At 33.3% G+C, this 22,414-nt stretch overlaps 1 protein-coding gene across 1 annotated transcript in view; it reads left to right on the forward strand.

The window, feature by feature from the left end:
• The first annotated feature begins 647 nt into the window (after nucleotides 1–647).
• SUPT20H (SPT20 homolog, SAGA complex component) overlaps nucleotides 648–22,414 on the forward strand; it is a 46,245-nt gene continuing 24,478 nt past the window's right edge. The window contains exons 1-13 of the mRNA XM_044668252.1: nucleotides 648–658; nucleotides 5,418–5,453; nucleotides 6,966–7,024; nucleotides 7,125–7,191; nucleotides 8,942–9,068; nucleotides 10,672–10,775; nucleotides 11,419–11,535; nucleotides 11,643–11,696; nucleotides 13,279–13,418; nucleotides 17,500–17,656; nucleotides 17,918–17,974; nucleotides 19,126–19,197; nucleotides 20,068–20,225. Coding sequence (XP_044524187.1) covers nucleotides 656–658; nucleotides 5,418–5,453; nucleotides 6,966–7,024; nucleotides 7,125–7,191; nucleotides 8,942–9,068; nucleotides 10,672–10,775; nucleotides 11,419–11,535; nucleotides 11,643–11,696; nucleotides 13,279–13,418; nucleotides 17,500–17,656; nucleotides 17,918–17,974; nucleotides 19,126–19,197; nucleotides 20,068–20,225 — 1,151 coding nt within the window. The 5' untranslated portion in view covers nucleotides 648–655. The remainder of the gene's footprint in view (nucleotides 659–5,417; nucleotides 5,454–6,965; nucleotides 7,025–7,124; nucleotides 7,192–8,941; nucleotides 9,069–10,671; nucleotides 10,776–11,418; nucleotides 11,536–11,642; nucleotides 11,697–13,278; nucleotides 13,419–17,499; nucleotides 17,657–17,917; nucleotides 17,975–19,125; nucleotides 19,198–20,067; nucleotides 20,226–22,414) is intronic.

Consider the following 22,414-nt stretch of genomic DNA (forward strand, 5'->3'; position numbering starts at 1 on the left):
AGAAAATGAGCTGGGGAAAGTTATCTTTTTTAGGGTCACGCAGCTAGTTAGTAAGCAAAATTTAAACTGATGAAACCTAGCTGCCACAAGGGAGTAGTACAATATAGCAGGATAGGAAGAAAAGACTATCCAAAAAAAGCTCACATGAAATTGATAAAACTTTTCATCCTACTGTGATAACTCTTAGTGAACTTTGAAAGAGATAACTTAACAATGCCTAGCCAATAAGAGATAATAAAATAGGCTTACTTTGAGATTAGAGGAAGGTGCTATTTATAATATTTGTATTCTCCCAGAGATTGAAATATTTTTGGAAAGTATGAGTGTTTGATGATACAATATGCAAACTAAAAGTGTCTACCCAGTGTTAATTTCGGTTTTCAGAAATGATTTAAAGATTTTTATAGAGAAGTTCTAGAAAGTACTTTTTCAATATTCATAAAAATATTAAATTGAATGTGTCACAAGTAATTTGCCAAGTTATCCACTATATACTATTTTACTTTCTTGATTATTTCATGTTAATAAAGTTTATTTTGTTTTGTTTTTTACTTCTACAGTACTTTGAAATTGATCTTGGATATGATTGTCACCATACTTCATCAACGCACATAAATTATTTTCTTCTCTTTTTTGAATAATTTTTTATACTACAATGGTAAGTTGCATCTTTTGAGGTAAGGGATCCAGACCTGTGATTTTGTTGTTTTAGGGAATTCCCTCTGCTAAGCAGATGAGCAGCTGCTTTGCAACTTAGAATCTTAGAGAGTTGCCTGGGGCACCAAGAGGTTAAATGACTTATCTAGAGTCATACAGCCACTCTGTCATAGTTGAAGATCTAAACCCAAGAGTTCAGATACAGAGACCAGGCAAGTAAATGCTTTTCAAAGTGAATCTTAAGAAATCTGAGCACTGGATGGGGTCAGGAAGACCCAAGTTCAAATCCTGCCTTAGAATACTATCTGCCTTAGAATACTATCTAGGCAAGTCACTTAACCTGTCTGCCTCACTTTCTTCAACTGTAAAATGGAGATAATAAAAGCATTTACTTTGTGAAGATAAATTTGGTCAGTAAACATTTATTCAGTGACTACTATGTTGCCTGTCACTGTGCTAATCAGTGGGGGTACAAAAATCGATAGACTATATATAATCTCTGCCCTTCAGCTCACAAGAAACAAGAAAACAAGCAAACAAATATGTACAAACATGCTATATATACCAGATAAATAAGAAATAATTAAAAGAGGGAAGACACTAAAATTAAGAGAAGTTGGGGAAAGGCTTCCTGTAGAAAGTAGATTTAGTTGGAACTTGAGGGAAGGCAGGAAACTAGAAGGCAGAGATAAGGAAAAAGCATCTAGGCATGGAGAGGACAGTCAGAGAAAATGTCCAGAGGCAAGAGATGGGTTGTCTTGTTCATGGAAGAACTAGGAGGCCAGGGTCAACGAGTCAAAGAGTACCTTGCAGGGAGCAAGATGTAAGAAGATTGAAATGGTAAGAGAGGCCAGGTTGTGAAGGACTTTGAACACCAAAGGTGTAATGGGATCAATCACTTTCATGGTTGAATGGAGGATGGAATGGAGGCAGGTGAACCCACACAATAGACTATTGCAGTAATGGAGGTGTAAGGTGGGGTCTCAAGAGGAGAGAAGGGGGCATATTGGGGAGGTGTTACAAAGATAAAAGATCAACAGGCATTGGCAACAAATTAGATATAGGGGGTGAGGGTGAGAGATAGTAAAGAATTCAGAATGACTTTGGTTGTGAGCCTGAAGGACTGAGAAGATGGTCTTGCCTTCTGCACTTAGAGGGAAGCTGGGGGATAGGGTAGAGTTTAGAAAGATAGTGAGTTCTGTTTGGGACATATTGAACTTAAGATGTCTATTAAACATCCAAGTCAAGATGTCTGAAAGGCATTCAGAGTTTGGGACAGGATAGGCAGATTTGAAATCATCAGCATAGAGATAGTAATTAAATTCATGGGAGCTAATGTACCAAAGGAGTAAAGAGAGAAGAGACGAGAGCCCAGGACCAAAACCCTAGGAATACCCAAGACCAAAGGGCCTGATCTGGAAGAGGGTCTAGCAGAGGAGGCTGAGAAGAAGTGGTTACATAGGTAGGAGGAGAACCAGGAGAGAATAATGTCCTAAAAACCCAAGACAGAAATGAGTGTCAAGGAGAAGAGAGTGATCAACAGTTTCAAAGTTTATAAGGTGCCAAGAAAGAATGAAGATTGAGAATAGGCCAATGGATTTGACAACTAAGATCATCGATAATTTTGGAGAGCCATTTTGGTGGAATGGTGAGCTTAGAAACCAGAGTTTTAAGAAAAATTCAAGAAGACAAAGTGGAAACACCTTTTGTCCACAGGCCTTTTCAAGGAGGTTACCCACAAAAGGCAGAAGAGATATAGGATGATAGCTGAGGTTGAAAGATAAAGTGAAGGATTTTTGAAATTCGGGGTGGGAGGCTTAGGCATATTTATAGTGAATGAGTCTGAGAGAGACCGAAGATAAGTGATAGAATATGGATGATTCAGGGGGCAATCTTTTGGAGAAAACAGGGTGCAAAGGGATCACTTGTACAGATGGAGAGGTGGGCTTTGGTAAAGAGTAAGGCCACTTCATCATGTGAGACGGGTAAAGAGATAGTAGCAGAAGACTTAATGATATGAGATGAAGGAGGGAATTTTTGAAGAATGACTTCAAATTTTTTTTTAATTATTTTTGAAAAGTATAAGGCAAGGAAGGTCCTTAGGTGAGGGGGAAGGCAGGAGGTGAGAAGCCATGGGAAGCTTGAGGAAGTGTGAATATTTTTAAATATTTGATAAAATATTTATCAAGTGCTTTGTAAGCCTTAAAGAACCATCTAGAAATGCCACTGTTATCTTAAGGTATCTTAAAATGTAGGTTCTCTATGAGCATGGCAGCAAGTTTTTTGTGACACCGTAAAAGAAGTTATATCAAAGTATATTGTCAGAAGCATTTTTGAAAGTAGCCTAATCTAGCCAGAAAGTACTTTAGTACTGTCATGCAAATTCTTCTTTACCTCATGATTAACATATCTACATTATAGATACATCTTTTTTTTTTTCCTTTTCTAGGTTCTATGGCCTATCCTAAAAAATTGAAGCATTTCCTTTTTATACATAACAGGAACAGGAAAGAGAGAAAGAGATCTAAATACAATGTTAGAGATAATAGAGCAACGTGTATTCTTTCATTCCTATTAACTTAAGCCGAATGTTTAACATGATGCATTTCTTCTGCCAAAGTAGCTCCTCTTAGCATTCATACTCAGACAGTAATTGGCATATTTTTGAAAGTAAGTTCCCATTGTAGACTTTTCAAGGGCAAAAACCCAAACACAGGAAACAGTAAAAAGTAATCTTGATTAATTAACTGCCTCAGTGGCTGGATGTGGATCCACTTCAAAGGTATGCATTCACATTTCCTAATTTAAAACTTTCTAAAGGCTGTTGAAAAAGTGAAAAAAAAAATATAACTTCAAGAATGTAACAATAATAATTTTTCTTCAGTTAAGTGGATACATGAAAAAGGTGACAAATATACATGCTTACATTTTACTGAATAGATTGAAGTTTTTGCTCATCTAGCTGATGTCATATATGTGTGTGTGTGTGTATATATATATATATATATATATATATATATATATATATATATATAGAGAGAGAGAGAGAGAGAGAGAGAGAGAGAGAGAGAGAGAGAGAGAGAGAGAGAGAATTTTTGCTTCAAAGGATCATATATAGCCTAAAGTTTTTGTTTAAAATACTGGAACCTAGGTACATAAATTTTTATATATCAAGTTGTATTTAAATCTTATGGCCAAAAGATTCGACCAAAGCATAATAATAATAATAATAATAATAATAATAATAATAATAATAATAAACAATCTTCACATAATTCTTTTAGGAACATAAAATATGAGGTAGCATCATTCTGTGTAGCATCACTATCTCCATTTTTATAGATGAGGAAACTGAGGCTTAGAAGTAAAGTGATTTGCCATTGGTCACGCAGCTATTTAGTACTGGTGTGGAGATTAAAATTCAAGTTTCCCCTCGTTTCAGCATGCTTACTTATTAAGCAATTGTATGTTATTGAGGCTAGTGGATAAAGCACTGGACCTAGAATTAGGAAGACCTGAGTTCAAATTTGGCCTCAGACAAAACATTTAATAGATGTGTGGCCCTGGACAAGTCTCTCTTAACTTCTGTTTGTCTTAATCCACTGGAGAAAGAAATGGCAAATATAATTTTTGGCAAGAAAACCCTTTGGTCAGCATTGGTGTGCTATGGTCCATGAGTTCACAAAGAGTTGGACAGGACTGAACAATAACTACTTGGGGGGAAAACTATTTGAAATATGTGATTTTTGTAAAGTTTTCTGTACATAAGGACCTCAATTCATATTCTGAATAAAACTAAGTTTCAACAGGAGTTTTATTTTTTGTAACCATTTTTTAGAAGTATAAAAACCTTAAAATTCAAAGTCACATTGGTTTTCAAAGTATTTGAGTTTTTCTACACTTAGTTTGACAATGTGTACACCTGTGAATGTTACCTTTTGGTTATTGTCTAAATTACAGATATTTTGTTTTTCATACAGAGAATCTCAAGGATTCTGAAACGTTCTATGGGTTTCCTTAGAATGGGAGAACTTGATTCTATTCTAGAGGGAGAGTCAGCAGATAGTTAACGTTTTTTCTCTATCTAACTAGCCTACAAAGTTGAAGAAAAGTAATCTGGTTCTAAAAAAATTTTTAATGGAATTGGCATATATCTTAATGTCTGGAAATAAGGTCTGCATACCTAAATCTGTAACTTGTTTTGTTTGTATATGAGTTAAAGATGAATCTAGTATTAAACTATTTTAACTTCATCCATTGCTATGGGGCTAGAAAGAGAAAACATTTATGAAGCTTTGTTAAGCCAGTTATGAAGATGTTTGTCTTCTCCCTCCTTTCTTTTATTCAAATGAAAGGTAATTCCTTTGAAAAAATTTGGAGAAAGGCCATGAAATTGTATTCTGTAATAATAGCCTGAGGTGTTCATGATGGTGACCAGCAAATATGTAATGTGGGTAGTTCCTTTCATCTTGTTAGCAGTAACTGCCTTGTTTTTGTGCATTCCTAGAACAAATTAAGTATACTTTAAGTTTTATAAAACTGAATAGATTTTTTTCCATTCAATGTATGTTTGTGCCCTTTTGACTATACTAGGACAAGTATTTGAGCTGGGTAAGGCTTAGTGGTGAACTTAAAATCCTTGGATCACAAAAAAATGGGAAATGAATGTTAGATTAAGCAGTCTTTCACTCAAATGCTTATAACATTGTTTATTATTAAAATAACATTCACAAGAAAACATTTTTAAATCATTTTTACAGCAACAAGCTTTAGAATTAGCTTTGGATCGTGCAGAGGTAAGAAATAACTTGAAATTTTGTTAATTGAATAATTTAGCTCCAGATGAATTATGTTTGATCTATTTTCATGTTTTAAAAAAAATTTATGGATGTATTTGGGGTGTGTGTGTGTGTGTGTGTGTGTGTGTTTTAACATCACTATAATTTCCTCCAGTATCCCTTTCTTTTTCCATCTCAGAGAGCCATCCCATATAACAAATATTTTTAAAGACACAAAAAGGTGGGCGTGGGGGTGGGGATGATAAGCACAACTGATCAATTCATAAAAAAAAAAAGTTTGAAAACATGTACATTGTTCAACATTTGTGGACTTTACACTTCTCCAAAAAGGTGGAGTGGTTGATGTCTTCTCATAACGCTTCTTTCAAGTCATCTTTATTTTTAATTTTGCAACATTCCCTTTTGAATTAATGATTGCACTATTTATAGTATTATAGTAAACTTTTTTTTGGCTCTGCTAACTTACCTCTGCATCAGTTCATGCTTCTTTGTATTCATCACATACATCATTATAGCACAGCAATATCCCATTCCATTCATGTACCATAATTAGTTTAGCCATTTCCCTATCAGTGGGCATCTACTTTGTTTCCAAATCCTTGCCATTATTAAAAGTGCTGCTATAAATATTTTAGTGTATTTGGGGACTTTCTAATTATCCATGGCCTTTTTGAAGTATAAACCTACTAATGTAATATCTCCGTCACAGGGTAGGGACATTTTAGACACTTTAATTCTAAATTGCCTTCAAAAATGGTTGTACTGATTGGCATCTTCACTGACAATTCACTGTCCTCCCACAACCTCTCCAATGTTTACTATTCTCATCTTGTCATCCTTGCCCATTTGCAGGATGTGAAGTAAGCCTCTGGGTTAATTTGGTTTGTATTTTTTCTTAGTGTGTTGGCTTATTCTTATGTTTATTAATAATTTGTGATTCATCTTTGGAGAACCATTTATTCATATCCATTTTCTACTTAACTACTGGGTAATAGCTTTTGGTTTTTATAGAGTGATTGTACATAAAACAATTAATAGATATCTGTTCACTAGATACCAAACCCTTTTCAGAGAAATTTGATGTAATGGGTGCATTAATTTTGCTTGTGCAGAAACTTTCATTCAGTCAACACTTAATTTTGCTTCTCTCCCTTGTTTGGCTAAGAATGCATCTCCTGCCCATAGCTGTGAGAGGTGTATATATGATCTGTGTTGGGGTCATTTTCAAGTAGGTATGTTTTTTGGGGGAAAAACTTAAGATATAGTTAGAATGTAGAATCTTGTATTTCTTACTTGGGTTTTCTAATCATGTGCCTTTCACATAGTAGCTTCCCACTGATTTATTGTATTTTAACAAGTAGTAGGGGTTTTTATCACCTATAATTTTAACATACATCAGAAATTTGCCCATTCTTTTATGATGTCATTGACATGCATTTGTAATCTTACATATTTGTTTCAGTCATAAAACAAAAGAAATCAGTGTTTTCATAAACTTCTTTTTTTCAGTATGTCATTGAAAGTGCCCGTCAGAGACCTCCTAAACGGAAATATTTATCTAGTGGAAGGTGTGTACACTTAAGAATTTTTATAATACATTTTTTAGCATCAGATATTTTATAATCATTGTCATATTTACATTAACCTTATGTATTTTTAATTTTTTAGGAAATCTGTATTTCAGAAGCTCTATGATTTATATATAGAAGAATGTGAGAAAGAGCCTGAGATAAAGGTAAGTAGAATTTTTCTTCATTTGTTATCATACTTACTGAAGTGCAAAAGAAGTAAGAAAGAGTATAATTGGATATAAGTAATGACCTTTTAATTTTTAATTTCTAAGGAAGTACTCTTCCCTTTGAATGTAATGGTATTTTCAAGGTAAATTTCAACTCAGTTGTGTAGGCTGTTTTAAAGACATTATCTTCTTGGCCCCACTTAGGGCTAATAACAAACATGAAAAAAGGTGGTATTTTTAGGAATATGGAAGCATATTGAAAATTAAGAATCTGTATAAGATAAAGTTAACAAATCATTTCCTTAGCTTTTTTCACTGGAAAGTAGGTGACTCCTAAAGTGATTCCTTTGCATTTGGAAAATGCCATAGTATGAATCCAAAAGTTAATTAGCAATTGGTCATTTTAAAAGTGAGCACAAAGGAAGATTAGCCTGAACTTTTTTTTTTTTTAAGCTTTAGAGAATTTAAAATTAGGCTCTACAAACAGCAGACAGTCTATCTAGGTCTGTTTGGAGTCAGCTTCCCTAGGCCTGTGCTTGTCTAAAATTGTATCTAGAGACTATACAGGAATCAACTTGTCTTCTTAAGAAGATATTTTGTTAAACTGTGATCTGTACTAATCTACCAAGAATTCCTTCTGTATTACAGTGGCTTTTTTTGGGTTAATATTTGGGTAGTTTTATTTCTTAGAGGTTCTAATAAAAACTCGAGATAGTTAAAACCAAGAATAATTTGTTCCTTTTTTTTTTTTTTTTTAAACCCTTACCTTCCATCTTGGAGTCAATACTATGTAATGGTTCCAAGGCAGAAGAGTGGTAAGGGCAAGGCATTGGGAGTCAAGTGACATGCCCAGGGTCATACAGCTGGGAAGTGTCTTGAGGTCAGATTTGAACCCAGAACCCCCCATCTCTGGGCCTGACTCTCAATCCATTGAACCACCCAGCTGCTCCCTGTTGCTTTTTTAAAAAGGCTTTCTTGTTTTGTTCTTTAAAAATTTTCAATGTGTTAAGAAAGATCTTTATTCAAGAATAACAGTATACAAAAATGATAATTCTCCAGGGTATTTAGCTAAAATTCTCCCTGAAATTTGATCAATGATTATTCTGTAGTTGAAAATAATGTTTCTCGTTATCTTAATACTTTTTTGTCCTATATTAATACCTTTCCAAAGCCTAAAAAAATATGTTGATTTTGTTTTTGAATACATTCATCTCTGAAATAAGATACTAATGACAGTTTAAAATTCTATTTCCTCCAGCAATATTTTTTTAAAATGGGAATGAAAAGTAATTTGCTTCTCATTGACTGAATGATAAGAAAATAACATATATATGTATATATAAAATCATCACAACTAGCTACTTCTAACTAATTCAAAGAAATTATTTTGTAATCTTTTGAAGTTTGAGCAAAGAAAAAAAATAACACTGAACTAAAACCCATTTTTCATGTAATGATTTGTTAAAAAAAAGTCTCCTCAAGTAGTACTGATTTCCATAAAAATCATTCAGATTTCTACTGTGACCCATGTTCTCCTTGAAGACTATATTGAGTTTATTGGCATGGAAAGTGAATGCCTTTTTACTTATATTGTATATTATAGAGTTAGTAACTCTAGGAATTATATTTATTTAATTCACTGTTGAGTATTCTAGTAAACAACCTTGTATTTGTTTTCTAAAGAGTGGCTTATGTGCCAAATAATTTTAATGATTATTTTCATGAACTCTGTCTCCTTTTAAAGCAGAAGCTGAGACGAAATGTGAACTTGCTAGAGAAGCTCGTTATGCAAGAAACACTCTCCTGTTTGGTAGTCAACCTGTATCCAGGAAATGAAGGCTATTCTTTGATGCTCAGGGGAAAGAATGGATCAGGTAAATATTGTTTGCATGCATCACTTGGTTTTTTTGTTTTGTTTTGTTTTGTTTTGTTTTAATTTTAAACCCTTAACTTCTGTGTATTGACTTATAGGTGGAAGAGTGGTAAGGGTAGGCAATGGGGGGTCAAGTGACTTGCCTAGGGTCACACAGCTGGGAAGTGTCTGAGGCGGGATTTGAACCGTCTCTAGGCCTGGCTCTCAATCCACTGAGCTACCCAGCTGCCCCTCTTGGTTTTTAACTTTTGTCACTAGACCCATAATTGGAGTCCTCTAGTTCAGTATAACCTGTTAGAACTTATGCTCTACTGGTATAGCTTTTGAAAACCAGGATCAGTTCCATGTCTCTAAGACTACTAGAGGAAATGACAAGAATTAGGACATTTTTTAAAATGTAGATCATAGGTTACATAATAAATTTTAGTATGGTAAATATTATGGTTTTGGGTTATTTTTAGAACATATGTAGGATTTCTGCCAACAGGAGTTTCCATTTTGTATTGGTTTTCATTTCCTTTTGTAGTGTGATATCAGGAGAATTTTGTTAAGAGTGAGCATTTTGTAGGTGAAATATGAAGGCATTAGCATAGTTCAAGTTTTATTATGATGAACTTCAGGGAACATAAAAGCTATTGGGGTTGTTGACTATTCTTTTTTACCAGGAGACAGTTGCCTAGAATTTGTATTGTGTTTTTATAGTAATAATTTCTTGAACTAGTATGATTATGATAGAATTGATCTGACACCTGTTGGTCAGATATTTCCTAAGAGATTTTACCCTTACCTTTTTTTCCTTGTCTCATACTTTTGTATAGTTTTGTGTAGTTTATCATCCATCCCTTTTTATTCCCTTTGCTACCATACTAGTAGAAGCACTCATTACACTCTGTTCTCCTACCTCCTCTAATTCGTCCCTTATGCCAGGTTAATTTTTCTTATGTATATATCTGGTTATGTCATTCCTCAGTAACTTCTGATAGCAGGCTAAATAAATTCTTCTGTCAGGCTTCTAAGGCTTTCTACAACCTGTTGCCACTCAACCTTTCAAGCTTTATGTTTTATGCTGATATTCTCTAATACCTAGGATGTTCTACTGAAACCGTATTATCTTTTGGTATTCACATTCCGTGTCCTCATTCCCACCCCACTCCCCCTCAAAAAACAACATGACAGGCAGAATTGTTGTTTCTTTCTTTGTATGGTTTTCTGTGCTTTTGTTAAGTTTTCCCCTTGTTCTCTTGAATTTCTTCCTATCTTTTAAGCTTAACCCAAATGCCAGTCACTTTAGTTATTGACAGCGTTCCACCTTCCATGGCACTTTGTCCTGCATTGTATTTGATCATTATTTATATTATATAAACATCATATTCTTCATAACTTAGCCTAGTGTTAGCTGAATGAAGCCTTTTGATATTGTGCTAAATTATTCATCCAGATAGCTTAAGCAAGGAGAAGCTTTAGAATCCTTTTAAATGAATAGTTATATTCATTGATCTTCTACATGTCTGCTATGTTCCCTTTGGAGAAGGAGCATTTAAATTATGAAAATGTACTTTCCATTTTTCTTATCTATAAGTTTTACTTTATCATTTAAAATTCAGATTCTGAAACCATTCGCCTGCCTTATGAAGAAGGAGAGCTTCTTGAATACTTGGATGCTGAAGAATTACCACCTATTTTGGTTGATCTTCTGGAAAAATCTCAGGTGAAAAGATTTCCACTTTGAATTGGATTTTTATTATGTCCTTTGATGTGAGATTTAATGTCTAATGGCTAACTGCCTTTAGAAAGTAGGAGTCATCAAATCTAACCAATGGAAGGTTGATTTGTTGTAGTATCTGGAATATTTTTACCTTCAAGTAAAAAAAGGCTTAGTAGTATTGACCCCTGGTTGCTGTTTGCTGAATCTGACATTAAAAAAGGCCGAGTTATGTGCTTTGTATTAAAATCACTTTCACATTTACCTTACCAATTATCAGTCACATGTCAAAAAATTACTGATATTCTTTGAATGAGCATGATTTATTGTTCAGGGACATACATTTGCATAAGCTTAAATATTCTTGCTTCAAGCAAAGCTTTTGATATTTTTCACACTATTTTGATACTCAAGCTTAGTCTCGTACCTATCTTTTAAATTCTAATGATAATCAGTTTGCCTCTTTTATTAAGCTCTGAATCTTTAGCCAAATAAACTTAAGTCAGATTTTTAATTTCCTAAAATAAGGCAAAAAATTGGCCTAATTCATATATTTTGAGCAATTAAATCTTCCATCAGAGCCTCAGAATCTTGATTCGGTTTTTAAGAATGTAGTATTTACCAAAAAAATTTTTTTCTTCTTAAACAGGTTAATATTTTTCATTGTGGGTGTGTCATAGCAGAAATACGTGACTATAGGCAATCTGGAAATATGAAATCTCCAGGTTATCAAAGTAGGCATATTCTCTTACGTCCAACAATGCAGGTGAGCATTTTTTCAGTTCAATTCTTAAATTGTAGGTTATTGTTTTAATTGCATGATTTACTATTATGTTCATGTGTTTTTAGATGGTTGTTATATTTATTTTCCAGACTCTAATCTGTGATGTTCATTCTATAACAAGTGACAACCATAAATGGACACAGGTAATTTCAGTAATTCTTTTTTTCCCCAATAAACCACATAATTAAGGCATAAAGTAAAAATTATTATCAAAAGTATGAACTAAATGCTATTGATAGTCATATTTGAAGATTATGAAACAAAATCCACACAAACTCTCCATTGTGCTTAAAATGCTTTATGATCATTGGAAAAGTAGAGTCTTACTCATCATAATGAAAACCAAATATTGAATTCAGCCAACTCTTATTTTGACACCAGTGGGTCTACATCATTCTAATTCTAACCCACCCTTTGCTAGACTTATATTTCTTATCCCCATCAGAGAGAGTGCTTTCCAAACGGTGTTATGACATCCACCTAAAGTACCTTGTTCCCCACATTTCATGTCCTTAAACACTCAAAGACTAGCCTTTGCGTTTAATTACTCCGGACACATCGAATTTATCTTCCCTCTCTCGAATGATCTCTAAATTAGAGACTTAGTTATAAAAATCTAAATTCTCTGTCTGATCAGTTAATCTCATAGACTGGTCTTGTGGTATTTTGAGTAGAGTCCAAAACATCGGAAATCACTTATTTCTCAAATCTTACAGCTCAGTTAGTCCATTTCCTTCTTTGACCACATCCTCTATCCCATTCAAGAAATTCCTCAATGAGCTACACCTCTTTGACCAGAATACTCAAATGAAGGAAAAAATCTGAATAATTTAAATGATTCTGTGAAATGTGCTTATGAAAGAATCAATAGCCATTACATTAATAGACATTTGGACATTTCTTCCCTGGAGAAAACAGTAATTTTTCTATTCATTTCACAATTTACAACAAAATGATAACTGCATAAGCAAGCTATGTTTATTTCTTGCAAAAGTACTTCTTTAACTATATTATTAATTAGCATTAATATGTCAATTCTAGATTTAAATTTTTTGAATCATGGTGCTTTTTTTAAAAAATGTAGGATTCAAATTTTTTTTTTAACCCTTACCTTCTTTCTTGGAGCCAATACTGTATTGGCTCTAAGGCAAAAGAATGGTAAGGGCTAGGCAATGATGATTAAGTGACTTGCCCAGGGTCACACAGCTAGGAAGTGTCTTGAGGCCAGATTTGAACTTAGGACCGCCTGGCTCTCAATCCCCTGAGCCACCCAGCTGCACCTAGGATTCAATTTTACTAAAACATTCATGTTTAGTTTACTTAAAGGCAATGAAAACATTTATTTAACAGAGTATTTCAGTTTAGGCAAGGCAAGTCTTAGTCAACTTTATTCTGAGAAAATCTTTAGGCATTGGCCAAATTGCCAAAATTGCAGTTTGTTCTGAATTATTCTGAAACAATTTATTCCCAGAATCTATCTCTTAGCTGTGCATTTTGGACAAACACTTCTAATTAATACAGTTATTTTTTAAAAGTGTAAAAATGATTATCACTAGAAGTCTTTTGTGCTTCTTAAAAGTCTTATATATTAAAATTCTAAAATTAAGTATTGCATTTCACTCTCAGTATGTTTGAAGGTACAAGGAATATTTAAAATCTGTGTTCATAATTTTGAAGTTTTGAAATGTCTTAAATGTGCTATCAATGTGCATGTCTACATTTCAGGAAGACAAACTTCTCCTTGAGAGCCAGCTTATCTTAGCCACAGCAGAGCCATTGTGTCTTGATCCATCTATAGCTGTGACTTGTACTGCAAACAGATTGCTTTATAACAAACAGAAGATGAATACTCGACCAATGAAACGGTAATTATCCTTGTTATATTTAGACTTAAGGACATTCTGCCATAAAGAGTGTGTCTAACTTTTGCTAGATGCTCCTGCTATGTAGATAATGCTTTTACTCCTATGTCCTAGGGAGCTCATGGGCTTTGGTTTTAACTGTTTTGTATTCCCAGTGTTTAGTGAAAAATTTCTTTTAGACTTCGTAGAACAAGTTTCCAGAGTTCTAGTAATTTGAAAGTCCATATATAAACCAGAATACTAGTTTTTTACTTCCTGTATAAACCAATGTTCAATTAAATCTTTAAAGTTGTCACTGCTTTAAAAATTATATTTCATAAACTCAAATAAATTTTCTTCAAATATATAGAAAAAACAGCTACTTTTGGTAAGCTAAATAGTTTACTAAATTTTGCAATATTGTCATTAATATTTCAGTTAAATATTTTATGCATGCCATGAGACTGGTAGTATTATTTACTATGCATAATACATTTTCTCACATTGAAATAGTTGTCTTTGTTGGCTTCTTTTGCACTGATTCAGATAGGGTATGGTTTTAAAAACCTGAGGCAAAAGCAGAACATAGCTTTCATTTCATTTTATTTTATTTTTTAATTTTTAAAATTTTTATTTTGAATATTTTCCCATAGTTACATATTTCATGTTCTTTCTCTCTTCCCCCAAACCCCACCCTTCCAACCCCCCTTAGCCGACGCACAATTCCACTGGGTTTTACATGTATCATTGATCAAGACCTAATTCCGTATTATTGATAGTTGGACTAGAGTTATCATTTAATGTCTACATCCCCAATAATATCCCCATCAGCCCATGTGTTTAAGCAGTTGTTTTCCTTCTGTGTTTCTCCTCCCACAGTTCTTCCTCTGAATGTGGCTAGTTTTCTTTCTCATAAGTCCCTCAGCCTTGCTCTGGATCATTGCATTGCAGCTAATACAAAAGTCCATTACATTCTATTTTACCACAGTGTATCAGTCTCTCTGTACAATGTTCTCCTGGATCTTCTCCTTTTGCTCTGCATCAATTCCTGGGGGTCATTCCAATTCACATGGAATTCCTCCAGCAGAACACAGCTTTTAAAGATGTCTGCCTGGTAGAATATGAGAAAGATAATTTTCCTTTAATAACTATAACATCTAAAATAGTACTTTCTAATTTATAATACTGAATTATGAAAGTTCAAGTAAAACTTAATGTGTCATTAATGAAGATTATTATCAATGATATCCTTGGACATAATGATAGAGATGTGCCTTCCATTGGAAATAATGAAACATGAGATGTTTTTTCTTTTGCTTCCTTAAATTTAACTCAACAGTTAAACCAGTTGCTTGTTTAGCATATTGTCTTTAACTTTTAAGATCATTGCCATATTAGTATCTAATGAAGAAGTATTTATTATGTTTGTTTTAAACTGGTATTTTAAAAGCATCCTAGTTAAGATATGCATTGAGTGAGCCACTTTTCTGTCCACAGCAAGTCCTTAAAGGATGAATAAGCACTTTTGGTATATGGGCAGCCTTAGCAAATGTGCAAAGACCCTTTCATGAGACATCAGCCTGGAATCCTTCAAAGAAACTATGATATAGTTGCAAAAGCAAAAGGCCAGAATGGCTCACTGGTTTTCTTCTGTTGGTTTCCCAAAGAGTAGCTGACTTTTCAAATAACTGCACAACCAAAGGCAACTTCTGTTCTGACTAGTTTTGTTGAGACAACAGCTTTCTGGTGATCTACTGGAAGGAGTTTGAGTCCCAGCACTGCCATTTACTAGTCTCATACTCTAGGACAAATCTCTTTGTCTTATATGTAAATTGAGAATAATAGCATGTGTACCACAACCAAACTTTTTAACAATATAATAGTAGAATAGTAATAGATAATAATAATAATACTTGTACTACATCCAATCTGGTACCAAAGTTGTGGTACAGAGGTTTGTGTTTTTGGTTTTTTTTTTTCCTGGGCTCCTCTGCCACATTTTGGAACAATGGTAGTAATAGACTTTGTTAAAAATATCTCAGCCAGGGTTGAAATTAGGGGGCAATCCTCTTTGGCATAAAAGTTTACAATTCAAAATAATTGTGTTCAATACCCTCAAGTTCAATTAGATGCACCCCAAAGTTCATTTTGGATAGTCTTGATTCAATGTAGATTTCTGCAAGCATCTTTTCTGGATCATCTTGATTCAGTGTAGGTTTCTGCAGGCAAATAGTCCATTTTCTGTCTTCAAAGCATTAGCAGACTTCTTTTTCTGAAAAAATTTTCTCGGACAAAATTTTAAAACTTGGATTTTTATAAAAATACAATCCCCCCTGAAGAGGGTATTTGACCAACACCTGGATCAACTCAGAATATATTGTTGAAATATGGGTGTATGAGTCAATTATCAAAAGAAAAACCAAAAACAAAAAAGTTAAATTTTGGGAGAAATAAAGATTCAAAATAAGAATCAAAATATCAAAATTCTATATGTTAAATTTTTAAGTAAACAAGAATAAATTCATAACAGGCCTTGTATTAGGGTTCAATTAAAGTAAATTCTGTACCATTAATCTGTAAGACAAAATGCAGTAATATTGCACTTACCCATTGGCAGCCAAGACTAGAACAAGTTGGCATATCATAAGAGAAAAGAGAACTAGATTTTTATGTAAAAGGGAAATGTCATTCCCTGATCTGATTTACCTTCATTCTCAGGGATAGGGGAGCCTCAATGATGGCCAACCTTCAATACTCAACTGGTAGTGTAGTACGAAGAGTCCTATGTCTTAATATATGTCAAGAGTCACAACTTCAAGTCTCACACTAGGTTCAAGTCCTTTAGTATTGGCATAAAAGTTCAGCAGTCCTACTTGGATTGGTATGGTCTTTTTTTGACCTTGTACTCCATGGCACTGTGCAGTTTTTCATAAATCCCAGTGGGACTGGTTGGTCTCCATGACCTTGTGCTTCTTGCACTGTATAGTGGCTCTGTTGTTCCCTTCTTCTGGAATGATTAATAATCATTAATCACAGTCATAATATTTAACAATAAATGACAGGTTATCATAGTCTAAGGCTTTGTGGGTATGCATTAATATTAGAACAAATATGTTTTAAACTTATATTACTGCAGAATCAAAAATTAATATTGATTATATGTACTTTAAGTACAAGGAATTTTAAAAAAATGGGTAAAAATCAAATGTTCTAAAAAAGTAAAAGATAATAGCAAAATAAAATTTCAGGAATTCAATGTGTTCCCAAAATTGGTGTCCATTTTTTTATGGACTATTATCTCCAATGCATGTGACATATGAAAAAAATCTATGAACTCATGAATACTTGTCACAAGTTCTATAGATATAGCAATCTTCCTGAATTTCTCTTAAGGAACTTCCCTTTAATAGACTCTGTGAATGAAGCTTTGCTTTATTCACCTCTGGGCCTCTGGCCCTCTGACTGTTGGCTGAGAGTTAATTAGATCTACCTGGATTAATTAGAGGATCATAGTAATTTACCTACTATGTATTTCCTCTCTCCTCAATTGTAAATAAACTTTCATAAAAGTCAATTTTAACTTGAGATTATTCTTAATTGAGGATTGAAAATTGTTCAATCCTCTGGCGACCATCTTTTAATATATTCGACCAAAAACCCCTTTTTAACCCTTACAGTTGCGAAGATCAAAACAGAAAGTGCTTTAGAAAACCTTAAAGTCAATATAAATGTTAGTACTGACAGAAGATTTTAGGCCTAAGCACCCAGGTACCAACATTAATTGCTTACCAGAAATATGTCAATTGTTCTTTTTGAATACATCTTCTACAGACTTTTTAAACATCAACTACAAATGCTTTTGGAGAAAATGAGAACCTACTTCTAAATAATACTAAATAATATTTTTTTCTGCTTGCAAAACTGTACAAGCCTACCATCACAGTGTTTCTTTTCATTTTTAATAGATAGCATACAAAGCAGCTTTCCCAGAAATATTCATAGGTGCTTTTTTATTCAGTCAAATTTTTAATGTTTCCTACATTCTACATTACATTAAATATTTCTTTCTCTATCATTTTTTATTTTGAATCTCAAAATGTTTTAGATGTTTCAAGAGATACTCCAGATCTTCCCTGAATCGACAGCAGGATATGTCCCACTCCACAGCTCCTCCACAGCTAAGGTTACTTGATTACTTGCAGAAAAGAAAAGAGAGAAAAACAGCCCAGCAGTATGACCTCAAAATTTCTAAAGCAGGAAATGTGAGTATATTTTATTGTAAAAATGAACACGTAAAAAAAATTCATGTATAGCCCAAATTGAATTGTTTGCCAGCTCTGGGAGTGGGGAAGGAATAAAAGGCAGGGGAGACAATTTGGATCATATAACTTTGGAAAACTTATGTGTGAATTTATTACATGTAATTTTTAATAAATAAATTTGAAAAAAAGATGCGTACTTATTGATGAAATAAAAACATTGTTATAATTTCCAGGATACTTACAGTGTTATTTAATTTTTAGTGTGTGGATATGTGGAAGCAGAATCCTTGTTATTTGACTACACCTTCAGAAGTAGATGTAAGTTAATTAACTTATTTTTAAGTACCTAAGTATAGCTGGTGTTAATTTGGATTTGAAGGTGAAGGATTTTGAACATTTATAGTAATAGTCTTTTAGAAAGTAACTGATTATTTAAAATATTATTCTTTATATGCTGTCTTCCTGTTACAGTGTGAGGTAGTGAATGAAAACAGCTCAAGATATGAAAAGACTATAAACTTTTTGTAGGGTAAGATTAAAAAATAAATCCTAAAGTAGGCTGAATACAAGTGGAGTCTCAGAGCCTCTACTCTGTAATTGCTTTAGTGTTCTGTGATCATAACATTAAGTGTCCTTTTTTGCTCAAATTGATTATAGTCTAAAATCAAGAGTGATCAAAGTTAAGAACTTTGTTGTATGTGAACCATTACCTTAATGAAGTAACAGTATCAAATCTTCCCACCACTGCATCTGTTTTTCCCTTCTTCTAAAATGATAAGATTAGAGTTGGAAGGAGCTTGTTTTACAGATAAAAACTGAAACTTAGAGTTCAGTGAATTCTCTATGGTCACATTTCTAATAGGAAATAAGATCTAAGACTCCAGATCTAGTCTTCTTTCCATTATTGTCTGGTCTCTTCTTTATATACTCATTTATAAAACTGTCATAAGAAATAGGTTTAAGATAGTGAATTTTACCTTTTAGTAATTTGTATTTTTCTAGGAACTAATTCTGCAAAAAGTATTTTTTGGTATAAATTCTGGGGACAGAATTAAGCTTGAAAATTACTTAGGTCTAAAACAAAAGTTATATAAATATGAAGTCTGAGTTTAATGTTATACAAATTGTAAATTTTCAAATGATGGAATACAGTGGCAGAGAGAGAGAGAGAGATAGAGATATTGAGATTGAGATTGAATGGAAACTAATTTGGGGTAGGTATTAGTTTTAAAAGCAAATCACTTTTCCAGAATATGTAAAGAAGTTCTAAACACTGTTAAACTGTGTTTGTAGAGTTGAATGTGTTATTTCACTCATCTTTAATAGCTTCTTGAACTGATGTATTTATTTTAAAAGTTCTTATGTAGAATTATAGCCAAAGGATTGCTACTCCTTAAACTCTTTTCCATCTTCCAAACTTTTTTATTCATTACTCTAAAATCCAGTGTTTTGTTGGTTTGACTTTCTAGGTGGAAAAGTATGCTAAAGTGGAAAAGTCTATCAAACCTGATGACTCACAGCCAACAGTCTGGCCAGCACATGTGAGTAATTGAAACCCCAACCAATATCTGTTTCTAATGTTTAGTGAAGATGTTCTGGAACAGAATTTATGAAATATTAAGAGCTATCTTTTTAAAAATAATTGAGAACATTTGGTTTTCTAAGGTATTATGAAATCTTAGAAAGAAAAATTATATTCTTCTTCATAACCTTTAGATAGCTTTATTAGAAACCAGATGTTAAATGTTGATCTTTGGTTTTCTTTAAAATTGTATAGATAATTACTACTGTTCACTTTCTGTTTTATATTAGTAATGTACATGTCTTCTAGAATTGAACCATGAAGAAAATAAGTTCTCCATTATTTGAGTTTGGTTCCTTGAAGGTTGGAGCTCCTGACTCTTTTTAGTGGAAAGTATTCAGATTAATTAGGTCATCCTAAGAAATTGAAATGGTGAAATATCCTTTCTCATAGTGGAAAAAAAAAACTACAAATAATAAAAATTAGAGTGGTCTCCAGAGGACATATCCTTCTGATATTATTTAACATTAGCATTTGATATGTCTGTTATGTGCAAATATAATATTTCTGTCAACAAGGTTCATGGAACTTAAAATTCTATTATATTTCCCCAGTGATAAATAATATAAAAATACTTTTAGCTTATTTCTTTTATTAGGCAAAGAATAAAAGACCAAGTATCGTAGGAGCCATTTTTCTTTTTGCCCACCAGACATGTGGTTAGGGAATGGAAGGTATTAGAATGATGTAGAGGAATTATTTTAGACATATATAGACTGTGTTAGAGCAGCTCTGCCCACACTCCTCACCTTTTCTCTTGTTTTAGTTAGTTTGGTTTGTTAACTTGTTTTGGAGGAACATTATTTGTGATATTTTGTCTTTTTTTTAGGAGATAAAAGAAGATTATGTATTTGAATGTGAAGTTGGTAATCAGTTTCAGAAAACAAAGCTAACCATTTTTCAGTCACTTGGTAATCCACTTTACTATGGTAAAATACAGACTTATAGAAGTGATGAAGAAACTGAGAGCCCAATGACACCAACCCAGTAAGTACTGTTTAAATACACATGCATGTAAGTCAGGTAATGATGTAGTGAAAATTTCTTGTGTTCCTAATATTTGTAAACTTACTGATTGAATTTTGACAGATAATAATTTTTATTTTGAAATAAGATGAAAATTTAGTTATATCCTAAAACTAAGAGTTGGTTAAAGCCCAAAGATGTTATTTATTTCCTATCCTCATGTTAAGTTAAATTTAACAAATATTTATTAAACATAAATTGTATGCAAAACTTAGAGAGATACAGAAGGAGGTAAAATTGTAGTTTACATTCAGTTAAGAAGATATGATATATGGGGGGCAGCTGGGTAGCTTAGTGGATTGAGAACCAGGCCTAGAAACGGGAGGTCCTGGGTTCAAATCTATCCTCACTCTTCCTGGCTGTGTGACCCTGGGCAAATCACTTGACCCCCATTGCCTACCCTTACCACTCTTCTGCCTTGGAGCCAATACACAGTATTGACTCCAAGACGGAAGGTAAGGGTTTAAAAAAAAAAAAAGATATGACATAGAAATAAGTAGTACACAATGAGACCTCTCAGATAAAGAGGTGCCAAATGAGATGCTATAGTGTTAAATGTAAGAGTGAAGGTTGTTTCCTGAAGAGAGAATGAGAAACAAAGATTTCTCATAGGGTTTGGAATGTGAATTGATTGCTAAAGTTGAGTGGAAATTCAAAAGGAGAGGAAAGATAGCATTCTAGATGTGTGTGTTCAAAGGAATACAAAGCAAATTTGGGGACAGAATAATCCAATCTAAGTGGAGTATAGAAGAACTATAGAGAAAGAATTGATTGAGAGCTGGAAAGGTAGAGTAGAACCAAATTATAAAGGTTTTGAATGCCAGTCAGCAGTTTGACCATTACTCAATAAGGCGTAGGAGTAAATTGCATAAAGAAAATTATTATGGTAGTGATATGAAGAATCTTTGATATTGGAGAGAAAGGCACTGGGATGACTTGCAAGGAAGCCATTGCAGTCATTTAGAAAAATGTCTAGTGAGGATGTAGGCCAATAAGAAAAAAGAAGAAACAAAAACAGGAGATATTACAGGATAAAGTCGATAGGCTTTGTTACCTGGATGTTTGAGGTAAGGGTTAAGAAGATACGGTGATAACACCAAGATTTTGAAAATATACGAAATGAATAATGGTAGCACTGATAGAAGTAGAAGGAAGTTTAGGGGAGATGAAATAAACCCCATTTTAGAAAGTTCTCACCAAGAGAAGTGATGGGACATCCAAGTATAGATATGAGTCTGGAGTTCAGAATTAAGGTTTGGTTATAGATATGTGAGTTATCTTTATAGAGGTAATAATTGAAACAATGAGTTGGTCAAAAGAGAGAACAAGAAAAGTTACAGGAGACAGAACTTTAGGAATTATCCACCAGGTAAAGAGAAGGAACTTAAAGAATATTGAGAATTACCAGGAAGAAGGAGAATAATTTGTGTCCAATATCTCTAAATCCAATGGAAGAAAGAATTTCCAGTAAGAGAAAAAGTTTCGGTGTCAAGAATGATACTGAGAATGCTAAGAGAAGAACTGAGAAAAAGATTGGATTCATGAATTTGGGAGGCCACTCTTGGAAAAAGCAAAATTCAGTAAAACCTATTTTTCCTGGGCAGACTGTATTACAAAGGATTAAGGAGAGTATAGAGCTCCTGGCATGTGGTATAAGGAACTCTGTGTTTAGGGAACTTATAAAGAAATTTAGAAGTTATGAGAAGGATGGATGGAATGGGCAATCTGGCAGGGTCAGAAAGTTGTAGTACATTTATAGGTACATGGGAAGTGAGACTGGAAAGGAGGAAAGATTGAAATATATGTAGGAAGTAAAGGGGATAACTACTTTTGCAGGCTATTGAAAGCAGTCAGGAGAGAAACCTGTTTGTATCTCAGTCTTTTGAAATAGGAAGTCATTTGATAAAAAGAATTGGGATTTGGATTGCATTTAAGAACTTTAGAAAAGGGGATAGGAAAAGCTTTGAAACAGTCACTGAAGGCAATATAATAATGCACATTTATAAAAAGCTTTAAATTTAACAAAGTCTTTTACCCTACATTATCTCATTTGATCCTTAGAGCAACATTTTATATTATGTACTAAAAGGGAATGAGATGGGGCATTGATAACAATAGAGTAGAATCTCAGAGCTGGAAGAGACTCCAAA

The sequence above is a fragment of the Gracilinanus agilis genome, chromosome 3, assembly GCF_016433145.1.
Source record: "Gracilinanus agilis isolate LMUSP501 chromosome 3, AgileGrace, whole genome shotgun sequence".
NCBI lineage: Eukaryota > Metazoa > Chordata > Mammalia > Didelphimorphia > Didelphidae > Gracilinanus > Gracilinanus agilis.